Below are 12556 nucleotides of genomic sequence, written 5' to 3'. Positions count from 1 at the left end.
CTCACGCCAACTTCCATTCAATCTGATCAACAATATACTTTTAATGGATTTACATGTCTCCATATCAAATACAGAACATACATTAGCACTTGATTCTAAAGACATTGATGATGATGACAATGATAATGACAGAGTGGTGAGCAGGAGACATGGCATACAATACAGTAACAAAAATGATTGATATGGTTCAAAGACTTGTGTCATCGCTTACATTTTGGAAGAAAGCTCACAGATGTTCACAAATGTGCATATCTATCTTAATGACACAGATGCATCAATACACATGTTTAACTGTAGTAAAAATTCTCCCTAAATGAATTGTTTTATATACAATTTGTACAAATTTCTATTTAAATAGCAACATGCAAGTGTTACGTCTTTCTATTTAATTTCATAACATTTTATTTTACCCTGGATGTCTTCAAGTTATAACTAATTATACTGACCATATTTAAATGTAACAAAACAACCCATACTACGATATCTTCTACACAAAATTATTTTCAGTTAAAAAAAATAAAAATAAATAAAAGGAATGGTGGACAAAGCAAAAGGGGCAGAAAAACGAATAAATATGAGTGAAAGACTTGTTAAAGTGTTAAAATTATCCCAATCATCTTTTGTACATCTAAATATATTGAACAAGCCTTGAAGCTGTACTTAAAAGTGTACCAGTGTATGAAAACATAGGAGTGGCTACACAAGCACGCACACCCAGAGGAATAGCTATGAGAAAAGTGGCCTCCAGCTTAAGGTATAAAATGGCTTCATAAAGCCATTCATGTTTGGTTACTAAAACAGAGCTATATATACACATACCAGTAACTCAGTGGACAAGCATGATGCACAAGCTAAAAGCATTGGACATTTCTGTCAAACCAAACAGGTTTTGACCGACAGTTAAAAACAAGAGCGGAAATTCCTGATTTCAAACTAAAAAGGCCAAAAATTATTTAAAGGTTTTAGTTTAAAAAAAAATCCTGCATAGATAAAAACAATCTTCCTCTACTCTTTGAGTGTAAGAAGAAATAACAGTTTTCCCCAAATGAAAGACAAGGGAGCCAATGAGGGGGAAAAAGGTACTAGTGTTTCCAGCATCTGTATTCTGTAAGTGGGCTAATAAGAAAAGTCCTTCACAATACAATACCACTTATGAATTAAGTACATTTTCCTGTTCAAAATCACTTTTGCCTTGCTGACAATACAAAATAACAGAAGAACACGTAAATATTAGGCCAGTTTACCACTACATTAGCGCAATTTGTTATATTATATAACCTGTACCATAAATATATAGACCATAGATTACTTAAGTTTTGTAGTACACAAATTACTATTATACTATGTAGAGAACCCAGTAATCACTTTTAAACATTTAAATATTACATTTTCATATACAATAGAAATACTTTGCATCTCATAGCTCTTTCAACCCCGTTTTCAATCATTTTAATCTGAAAGTTTGAACAGCACTTTGAACAGAGCAACTGCTTGGTACATAAATAAAATCTATATTGGCCATGTATTTTTCGACTGAATTATAACACTCATGTAATCTGCGTATGGCTAATGAGCACCACCAACGTGTATGCTACATCAATTATTAGAAGAATTGTTAATTGTGGTCTTAAAATGCGAGTGCATTTATGTCATTCCTTGCACTAACTTCCTGCTTTCACTGGGCAATTTTTGCAGAAACTATACAAATAATTACATTGTGTTCCAAGGATAACATTTGCCATACCAACCACACCCTGCTGTGCCTTAAAAAAATACACTAACAGCAACCCTTTCCAGTACAGATCTATAAGGAATAAAAGGAACAATAACACCTTGTTTAGAAATGAACATCTCGCAGGGCAATTCATAGGAAGAACTCATTTGGACAGATAAGAAATATATTGTGGTGCTTCAGAACGATGAAAGTAACTTCAACAAAATCAATTGAATGGTGTATCACAGGCTAACACCAATGTGGTCAGCCGCAAGCTACCTCTTCTTCAATGGCAACTGTTAGAGTAATGTGTGAATGTGTCAGGGATATCTGTCAGGCAAACCAAGCTCTAGTCACTTTACACACCATCAGTGCAGCATTCAACCCACTGATCACAGCTTGAGTCCAGTACTATTCCAAAAATCATGTTTGGAAGCTTAAAATTATTCTTTAAAATGTCTGGCTGGATCTGCATTTCAACGTATGGTATATTCTAGTTCCCTGTATATCTGATACAAGGCACAAAAAAGATAAGAGACAGACCTTAGTTTTAAAGCACCTTTGGTTTGAGGGAGGTACTTTGGTAAAAATAATAACACATTAAAAGCCGAATGTGAATAATGTGCTTATAGCCTATAGAATAAAATGTATTTAGTGTATTTCATATATAATAATTCAACAAAGGCATTGGGCCAAATAGAAAAATGGCTTTCCTTTGCACAATCCAAAGATATGACAAAGGAAAACGCTGATAGTGGATATAGCTAGAATGTACCAATAGATCTGTGCAGTTGGAATCCTCCTCCGTGTCGGACAGTCGTAGGTGCAAAGATGCTCCATATCGCTCAGTGTTTTTGGCAAGCTGGTGTAGAAAATGGACACAGTGTTATAGATATGTCTGAGGCAGATAAGTTCACATGTGCATGGAGGGGCAGCGGTGCGTTGTGGTGGACGGTGTGTGTGTGGAGCGTATAGTGTCCTTCAGGGAATGAGCTTAGCGTCCAGCCGTAGCCAGTGTAGGCCCTGCCGCGTGAAGCGCACCAGTTCAGTCATGCTGCTGGTGTTGAAGATCAAAGGGCCCATCACCTTGTCCAACTCCGCAAAGAACTCTACAAAACAGACAGGAGACATAACATAACACGTGAGCAAGGAAAACACTTAAGAGACCTCTAGCCAGGAATGGCTTGCCAGGTCAACACGTCCAGAGCTAGTTTAATTTAGATTACTGATTCATCCTGGAGCCTAATATAACGTCTTAAACAAGCAGTAGATAGGATATTCATACCTTGGAAGTTGGACTAACACCCCCATATACATTCCATAGGAAAGAAGAAGGAGGAGACCCCCCCCCCGCCAGAAGAGAGCAAACGAGTCAGGTACCTTTCTGCTCTTTAGACAGCTGCTCTGCTTGGTCCCACACCTCAGTGGCGAACAGGAAGTTGGAGGTGACCTGGACGTAGCTGGCAGCCATCTGGTGGATGCGCTGGGGGATTGTTACAGAGGAGCTGCCACTGGATGTGCCTGACGAGTAGCTACCAGCACTACCTGGGGACAGCTTGGGAGAGACTGGCGAGGGCATGCCTGCCGCTTTACTGGACAGAGACAGAGAGAGATAGATGGCTGGTAAGCGGGGGAATCGCAGCCGCTCAAAACAAGATGATTCAGCATAACGTCTAGACCATTAATTGACAAGTGAAATACATTTAAGAAGACTGTTAGTCTCAAGACAGCATACAACTAATGAAATGTCTTACCTTCCCATTCCAGGAGAGGGAGCTTGGGTGTTGCTCAAAGAATTCTGAAAAACAAATTGAAATGCAGAACAAACATTTGCCATTTGTTAAACAAATATAAGCAATGCAAATTGACTATCATTCTGCTCATCCATACAACACTTAATTCAAGGAACACACATTTCAAGTGACAATATCACAATTCCTATGAACTTGCACCAAGGAAAATAAATTACCTTCAGATGCTCTGTGAGTGTTTTAGAGTATTTCAGTGCACTCTCTTTTCTCAGCTTGAACAGTCGCAGGTAGAGGAGGGACTGGCAACGCAGGCTGGAGCGGCAGGGAGAGATGGATGAATGAGCATAAGCAGTGACTCAATGAGCAGAGGGGAACATCGACGCTCCAGTCCAGACACTCTAAATGGAATCTATCAAGCTATGAGTCAGGACACCTACCACAACACAGCTAGCCGTTTGTCTGCTGACGTAGCGTCTGGGGCCATGTAGCTCTTTAACTTCATAGTGTACCTGAAAACACACACACAACGAGAGACCGTAAAGACCGATTCCCAACATTCTAAGGTTTCATAATAATAATAATAATAATAATAATAATAACGTTAATACTGTAAATTCCGTGAATAATTTGTCCATTTATGCAATGCTGGGTCTATGGTGTCTATGAAATGTAATTGCTACCATGAAGATATTTGCTATTGAAATGATGTCGTTAAAACATGTTGTAGAGAAGTTTGTTCTTACTTGATGAGCTCCACGGTCTCGGCATACATGGGGAAGGGGGACTTAGCCTCCTGGGCACTCTTCTCCAGTGCATTTCCACACTCGATAAAGGACACCACAGCATCCAGGTAGTACACAGCCTTCTCAAACCGGTCCATCTGCACACAGGAACACCACACATTATGAAAACTGTCTCTTAAGCAACTGATTCTCTCTCACTCGAATTTGGGACAGTTAGTAGCAAGGGGAATGCTTCATGACCAGTGCTTGTGATGAAATTAAAATGTTGGTTGTCTTGAAATATCATTATGTAGATTTCAAACATGTTTAATGGGTTCCCTGGATAGTGTAGAATAGGACGAGACCGCATCCAGTCCCCCAATAAGGGCAGTGATATGCACTTAGGCATCTGATGATAATAGTGCACCCTGGGGATTGATACCAAGTGTGGACAATTATAACTACTCTAGCTGCTCCACTTTCAGTAGCCAGAGGAGCCAATAAGATGATGTAAAAGCACTACACAGTAAAACCATTGTAACTGTTCCGATTTCAGAGCGTGTGCAAAATAATGACTAAATTCCCAAGCTTTTCATGGAAAAACAGTAAGCATACTCTTGGTTTCACATAACAGCTAACATACTGTATACGTACGCAATCATTTCTTACCAGAGCATCTGCGTTGTGTTTCAGTTTCTTGGCCTCTTGTAAGTAGTGATCGGCAGAATGAATCCTGAAACAAAACAGGTTCGCCCGTCAGCTTTTGCAATTATTTCCTGTACTTCGAAAAATTACATAAAAATTAAGTACTTTCCCCCCCTAACTATTCCAATAGACTCTACGAACTACACAGCAATATATAGGCGTGGGGGGGGGGTGAAGATACTAGGCCATGTTAAGCGGCCTGTTTTATTTACACAGGCACATCCCAGGGGCTTCACATCAAAGGCAACCCTATAACTACAGCTCTACACGCTGGCTAACAGCAGGTTATCCACAGTGGAGAGGAGGCGGCTCTTCTTACCTGTCCTCAAACACCAATTTTGACCTCAGGGACTTTGAGCCGTCCGAGGAGAGTGATGGCACAGCAACCTGGTTATCAGAGCCCTTTGAGGATTTCTCCTGCAGAGACAACAAAAAAGTTTATAATCCTATAAGGGATATTTTATATGACCATATAACAAATCATGCAGTGGTGAAAGTGGTGAGCTACAAATGTCATATTTGTGTCCTTCCCAAATGTATTTGGAGGGCATGGCAGTGGGTGGACATTTTGTGCGAGATTTGAGCCAGCTTAATACTCAGTTCAGCTGGTAACGGGCACTCCAGTGACATGTACGCACGTTTGTATAAAATGGTGTCTAGTAGAGCAAGACAGTGGGACAGACAGCTAGACTAGACTGACACACACAGACCTTTCCCTCCCGGGTGCTCCTGGCCTGCTTGTCCCCGCCTTTTGTGTGTTTGGAAGTGGAGCTGCTCTTGGTGCTGTGGCCTCCCTCCTTGCCGCTGCTGGCTCCGCTGGACAGGGAGGTGGATGACTGGCTGACCGTCCGCTTGCGGCTCTGATGCTCTGCCTTGGGCGTCCTCTGCAGCCCTCCTGACCCTGATATGGAGGGAGAGGGCACCGGCTCCTCCTTCACCTTGGCGTCCATGACCCTCTTAGACCTGGTGTGGGTGTTTATCAATGATACCATTCAATGTTCACAATGTTGGAGTTTAAAAGTTAACAACGTGATGTTTTGTTTGGATGAAAATACTCACTCTTTGCTGCTGGTCTTGTGGTGAGATGAGGATTTGTCTTCAAGTCTGGACTTCTTGCTATCAGACTTGGTGTTCTCGTCTTCATTCTAAGTAGATTAACAGAGGAGAGGAAAGGATGATTTATTGTGGGTGCATTTGAAAGGCTGTAAAATAGATAGATATGGTACCAGACTGGGTATCAGCTAAACATCTAATATCACATCACTCTTTAAACTGCAGCTTATAAACTGCAGGAAGATGGCCAAAAGTAATTGACATTCAAGCTTAACGTACCCTGTCATAGCAATCTTTTTCACCAATTTGCATAGTACACCAAAGTCAAGTCCAAACATGACATGAATAGCAGTGTGCTGTGGCAGGACATACCTTGTGTTTCCTCTTGCCCTTACTGGAGATCCTCTCAGAGGGCAGCTTCTGGAAGTCCTTGCTGTCTCTGTCCACGGAGCAGTCCCTCTCTACTTTGGGCTCTACTAGGTCTTTGTAAGGCCGTCCGGGGACACGGGAGAGCAGGGTCAGGTCAATCTTCACCATGAGCCCCTGCTGCTGCCTGATGGGGAAGCGGTCGTCTGGGTCGCTGAGAGGAGAGAGCAGCTCTTTCTCTTCCATAGGCGAGAACAAACACACTGGAGTCCTGATGCTCTCTGTGTACTTGGGGGTCTGCGACAACGAGGGAATGCTGTCGTTCTCCTCTGATTCTGAGGAGGAAGAGTCCGTGTCCACAAACTTCCTGGACTTCTTGATGGGCGCCTTGCTCTTGCGCTTGTCAACAGCCGGTCTGGGCGAGGACTTGGGCTCCTTCTTGATGTTGGGTTTGCGGGAGCCTTTAGTGGCGGCTTTGGGCCGATGGGGAGGGATCTCTGGAGCAGGTTCACTCTCCACCCTTAGCCCCCCTTTAGGCTCCTCCACCACAGGGGGCTTCTCAGACTTTTTGGGCTGTTTTTTACCCACCGTCCTGCGCTGGCCTGCGCCACCCTCGCTCTGAGCCGGGGATTTCTGCCGGCCACGGCCGCTCTCGGAACCCTTCTGTGCTGCTCTTAGGTCTCTGCTAGGTGTGGGCACCCCTGAGTCCTTAGACCCTCCCTGCCCGCTGTATCCCCGGCCTGAGCTCTGGTCCCGCCCCTCCTTTTTGTACTTGGTGGGTACATTATTGTCCACTGGGGAGGCTGGAGAGAACTGCTTAGCTTTCTTGAACCAGTTGTCCAACTGCCATTTATTGGCGGTGGCTGGTTCAGGCTGTGAGGAGAAGTGTGGAGATAAGACTGGGATCTACAAAAGCATATTCTGCACTCCTCAACAGGTCAGCTGCAAGAAGATAATTGTACTGAGCAGGAACAATTGTCATTGGTTATTATTATTAATAATGATAGGTCAAAGGGAAGAGAGTAGTTAAGGGTCTGAGCAGGCTTACCTCTGGTGATGCAGGGCGAGGTGGCTCATTGGCCTCGCTGTCCGTGGAACTGCTCTCGCTCTCACTGTCTGATCCAGAGCTGCTCTCTGAGCCACTGTGACTGCTCGAGTCGTCCCGCGAGTGCTCTGCTCCTTCGCTGTTATTACTGTTGTTACTGTGGGACAGAGACACGCAGTTAGTTAGTGGACAGCAAGCTGGGGCTGTTCTTGTGAAGGCATCATCAGTTAGTAGTTACACATTAAAATAGTTAGCTATTCTTCTAGCATTTCTTTTCAGTTCTGAGTGGGGAGAATCATATCAACAATGTGAGCTCCAATGGGTCTCAGTCTGAGAAGCCACTACCTTGCCGATGCGTTTCTGGAAGCGTTTTTGGCCGAGTCATGTTCTCCATCACTGTCCTCATCACTGCTGAGCTTCAGGTCATCCTCCAGCAGAACATTACTGGAACATTACAAGGCCGTGTATGTTACACATTAACACCAAGTATGGCTTCTTTATCACACAAACAACTATTGGGAGAACTAAGCAATAAGGCTCCTATTCTGTGTCCCTCAATGCTTGCGAGTCTATGTCAAAGGCATGAAAAGACAAAGTGCTTGGAGGGAAAAAACTGTCACCTGTCTGGATCATTAAGCAGCTAACCATAATGTTCAGGGAGAAGGGGAGGGACACTCACTTGGCCTGATCCCCGTCGCATGGTGCTGCCTTGGACTGGTGGCTGCTCAACGTTTTGGTTTGTCTCTCTGGAGGTGAGGAAGGGTGAGATGAGAACTCTTGAGCATTACAACAATGGTGAAATCAACCTGTATCCAGAGATTCAAGACGCGAGAGACTTCTCTTGTATGTAAAGTCCTGGACAATACTTACTGTTTGCACCTGGAAAACTTGCATGCTGAGTGTCCTAAATGTGAGACATGGTCAAGAAATGTTTAGATTATACAGAGACATTATAAGTCAAATAAACTACACTGCTCAATTATATTACAAAACAGCTGTTTATTGATTGTGCTATAGTGTTAAACTATTTACCATTTATATATAGAGCATTCCAATATACACCCCCCCCCCTCGCCCAAAAGAAATCCATGAAAAAATAGATTTTACTTATTGTACCAATGACTAGGGCAAAAATAGTGCCGGCTGAATTCAGATCTTTGCAAGAGATGGAAATTCTCATATTTGAATAATCCTCAACCTCTGTACGTCACTAAGGCCTGCTCTGCAGTCTGACCTTGGAAGGGAATGAAAACTTTGAAGGCTCTGTTTTACAGGGGGTGTGGATGGCTGTCAAAGGAGGGGGCCAGGACTGAGTCATTTCCTGGAGGTAAAAATAGAAAATGTAAAAGTGAAGACCTTAATGACTTAGGTGAAAAACTTGCATTTCTTACAATACATGTTATCATCTGAAAAACATACTTACCTTTAAAATCTCATCAACACAATTAGCATCCCCAGTCATAGGACCCTACAATTAACAAAGATCATACCACTGTAAGAAAAGTTTTAAAAAATGGCTTGTAAAACAACTGTTAGTGTGTCATATTTCATCTTGTAAATGATTACGTGGCATGCTAACATAATTACATTGTAATGAAACAAGTTTTATTCTGTAGAATGTTCTACTCAGTCTAGTTCTGTGGTTTTACCTCAACAGGCTGCAAGGGGATCTTGAGCTTGGAGAGCGAGGCCTTGCCGTTAGACTTCATCTCCCCCATGGTGCTGCTGTGGGACTGGCCGCTGTACATCTCTGACGAGGTCTTGGGCTCCACCGTCTCCTGGCCATCCATGGGGCGCACATAGGCTGTGGGCTTCTGTAGCATGGAGCTGGGCTTGGACATAAGCGAAGGGGGGAAGGCCTGGCTGGAGTGCGGGCCGCTGGGGAAGGACGTGTGCACACGCGATGGGGAGTCCCAGTTGGCCTCGCGCTCGCGCGGGGACTTGGAGCGGTAGCGCTCTTTGCCGTGGTGCTCAGCGCCCAGTGAACGGGAGTGACTGGAGCTCAGGGAGCCCTTGGCTGGGCTGGACGTGTGGGACTTGGAGTGTTCTGAGCCATGCTTACTGGACTTCTTGTGTTCCCGCTCGTGTCTTTGGCTACTCCTGCTACCGCTGTGGCTGCCCTGGAGGCTGGATCTCTTGGAGGACTGGGAGGATGAGGTGCTGGCCGCTGGGCCTACTGGAGTCCATTTACTGTTCTGGCCACTGCCTCGCTGCTCCCCAAATAGAGACTGGCCCGACTTCTCCTCGGAGGATGAGCCTGAGGGTTTGCCACCGAGTTTTGGAATTGTGTCTCCGATAGGTTCCTTCATCTCGTCGTAGTTTCCAAGCATACTCTGGATACGACTGGACAGTTTATCTTCTTTGCTGGACTGCACAGACAAAAACAGAGAGAGAAAGAGAGAGGATCACCTTCAGGACAGCAGTTAAGGCCTTGAATTAATTTACGTAGTCAAATACAGTGCCTTTGGAAAGTATTCAGACCCTTTGACTTTTCTACATTTTGTTAGATTACAGCCGTATTCTAAAATGTATTAAATTGTTGTTTCTCCTCATCAAGCTACACACACACAACACCCAATAATGACAAAGCAAAAACAGGTTTAGACATTTTTTTGCTAATTTATATAAAAATATCACATTTACCTAAGTATTCAGACCCTTTACTCAGTACTTTGTTGAAGTACCTTTGGCAGCGATTATAGCCACGAGGCTTCTTGGGTATGACGCTATAAGCTTGGCACACCTGTATTTGGCGAGTGTCTCCCATTCTTCTCGGAAGATCCTCTCAAGCTCTGTCAAGTTGGATGGGGAGTGTTGCTCCACAGCTATTTTCAGGTCTCTTCAGAGACTTTCGATCGGGTCAAGTTTGGGCTCTGGCAGGGCCGCTCAAGGACATTGAGGCTTGTCCCGAAGTCTCTCCTGAGTTGCCTTGGCTGTGTGCTTAGGGTCATTGTTCTGTTGAAAGGTGAACCTTCGCCCCAGTCAGATATTGTGCGCTCTGGAGCAGGTTATCACCAAGGATCTTGCTTCGTTCATCTTTGCCTCCCTGCTGCTGAAAAACATCCCCACAACATGATGCTGCCACCACCATGCTCCACCGTAGGGATGGTGTCAGGTTTCCTCCAGACGTGACGCTTGGCATTCAGGCCAAATAGTTCAATGTTGGTTTCATCAGACCAGAGAATCTTGTTTCTCATGGTCTGCAAGTCTTTAGGTGCCTTTTGGCGAACTCCAAGCGGGCTGTCGGGTGTCTTTTTTACTGAAGAATGGCTTTCGTCTGGCCACTACCATAAAGGCCTGATTGGTGGAGTGCAGGAGAGATGGTTGTCCTTCTGGAAGGTTCTCCAATCTCAGAGGAACAGAGGAACTCTAGAGCTCTGTCAGAGTGACCATCAGGTCCTTGGTCACCTCTCACTATGGCCCTTCTCCCCAGACTGCTCAGCTCTAGGAAGTGTCTTGGTGGTTCCAAACTTCTTCCATTTAAGAATGGAGGCCACTGTGTTCTTGGGGACCTTCAATGCTGCAGACATTTGTTGGTACCCTTCCCCAGATCTGGGACTCCAATCAAGTTGTAGAAACATCTCAAAGATGTAAGGCTATATAAATACATTTGATGATCAATGGAAATAGGGTGCACCAGAGCTCAATTTTGAGTCTCATTCAAAGGGTCTGAATAGTTATGCAAATAAAGCATCTGTTTTTTATTTTTAATACATTTGCAAAAATTTCGAATAAACTGTTTTTGCTTTGTCATTAAGATGGATGCGTGTAGATTGCTGAGGATTTATTTTTATTTAATACATTTTAGAATAAGGCTTTAACAAAATGTGGAAAAAGTCAAGGGGTCTGAATACTTCCCGAAGGCACTGCAAATGAATGAAATATGCTACCCAAACGAATTTATTGTGGCAAAAACAAATTACGAATAACCCTTTTTTTCCTTTTGAGGCAAGAGATCCTTCAATGTTTCTTATAACATAAAAAAAAAACTATTAGCCCTCTAAAAGCTTAATCAATATTGAAGAGAGCCCTATCAACTAATCAAACAAGGGATGATTGGCTTATTCAGTCAACCTCACGACCATTGGGGTCCATCTGCATAGAGAGATAAGGCCCTTCCATGGCTACACTAGAGGTTAATCAATCACTCCCACTACAGATGACAAGAGGTAAACCACAGAGTGTGGCGCATATCCAATTTCATATGGGGGCCCCAAACCAATTCTTTCTGACACATACAAGCTGTGGGGTGAGAAACACAAGCCAATATCTGTAACAGGAAATGTAAGAACACGTGCTACACAGAGCTTGTCTGACATGGATGGAAAGACAGCACTTGTGAGGAAAGGAGAAAAGATCCCATTCACACTAGTGATTGGGGGTTGCCTTGCAATATGTTGTTTGTGTACAATGCTTAAGTGTGCCACCATGCAAGGCCTACACTTTGATAGAAGGGCTTTTGGTAGCAAACAAGAAAGCAAAAAAAGGTCACATCTAACCTTATCTTTTACAATTCATGCACCAGTTTTAAAACGACATTTACAAAGTGCTCAGGAGATCACTTCAAAAATGATATCATCAGAGAGCAATATACTTCAAAGAGAAAAGCAACAGGCCTAAAGTCATTCTACAATGACATTTAAGATCAGCATTTTTCTTCTGACTGGGGAAAGCTGAGCTGCATCTGTTCTAGCAGTGTAAAAATGTAAAATGTAAAACTTCAATGGCAGCTTTGTTAAATGGATCTTTAAAGTAAGAGCCATGGAATTTAGAGGACAAAGTAAACTCATTTTACTTGACCATGAATACTTCTGGTCACGACTCATGTCACTTAACTCTCTAGAAAATATCACAAAGCGGCATTCTACTGCCCAGATGAGAAGATGGGAGTTTAAGTTAGCCAGTTGATGTTTCCCATTTCTACATTACATGCCTCATTTTGTAACGGCATGGGTAAACAGTGAACCCAGGGCTCTAAAAACTGCTGAACACAACATGGCTGCCATGGTTGTCTACGGATGACGGTGGGAGAGCCACTTCCCTGGGTCCTATTCTTAAAATCGGCAAATCAGCTGCTTACCTTTCACTATGTGGGGGCAAAAGACTTGGCTTTCCAGGTAGTACTCACCTTTCCATTTGCTACCTGTCAGGATGCATTCCAAGCCGTCCTTCATGGGTCCTCTAGCTAAGAGAGGAGCCA

At 43.6% G+C, this 12556-nt stretch overlaps 1 protein-coding gene across 2 annotated transcripts in view; it reads right to left on the bottom strand.

Moving 5' to 3' along the window:
• Positions 1–16: 16 nt before the first annotated feature.
• Positions 17–12556, bottom strand: part of LOC139418014 (AF4/FMR2 family member 4-like) — a 29667-nt gene continuing 17127 nt past the window's right edge. For both annotated transcript variants that reach the window (XM_071167095.1, XM_071167094.1), the window contains 18 exons: positions 9006–9725; positions 8780–8824; positions 8591–8677; positions 8227–8260; positions 8036–8102; positions 7702–7800; positions 7360–7513; positions 6318–7184; positions 5952–6037; positions 5603–5855; positions 5212–5309; positions 4857–4920; positions 4209–4345; positions 3903–3974; positions 3684–3777; positions 3469–3512; positions 3095–3306; positions 17–2823 (listed from right to left, as the gene is read on the bottom strand). In XM_071167095.1, the coding sequence (XP_071023196.1) occupies positions 2696–2823; positions 3095–3306; positions 3469–3512; positions 3684–3777; positions 3903–3974; positions 4209–4345; positions 4857–4920; positions 5212–5309; positions 5603–5855; positions 5952–6037; positions 6318–7184; positions 7360–7513; positions 7702–7800; positions 8036–8102; positions 8227–8260; positions 8591–8677; positions 8780–8824; positions 9006–9686 (3222 nt within the window). In that variant the 5' untranslated portion in view covers positions 9687–9725 and the 3' untranslated portion in view covers positions 17–2695. The remainder of the gene's footprint in view (positions 2824–3094; positions 3307–3468; positions 3513–3683; positions 3778–3902; positions 3975–4208; positions 4346–4856; positions 4921–5211; positions 5310–5602; positions 5856–5951; positions 6038–6317; positions 7185–7359; positions 7514–7701; positions 7801–8035; positions 8103–8226; positions 8261–8590; positions 8678–8779; positions 8825–9005; positions 9726–12556) is intronic.

This window comes from Oncorhynchus clarkii, chromosome 10 (genome assembly GCF_045791955.1).
Source record: "Oncorhynchus clarkii lewisi isolate Uvic-CL-2024 chromosome 10, UVic_Ocla_1.0, whole genome shotgun sequence".
Classification (NCBI taxonomy): domain Eukaryota; kingdom Metazoa; phylum Chordata; class Actinopteri; order Salmoniformes; family Salmonidae; genus Oncorhynchus; species Oncorhynchus clarkii.
The sequence above is the reverse complement of the archived record's forward strand: the minus strand, read 5'-3'. Positions and strand labels throughout refer to the sequence as shown.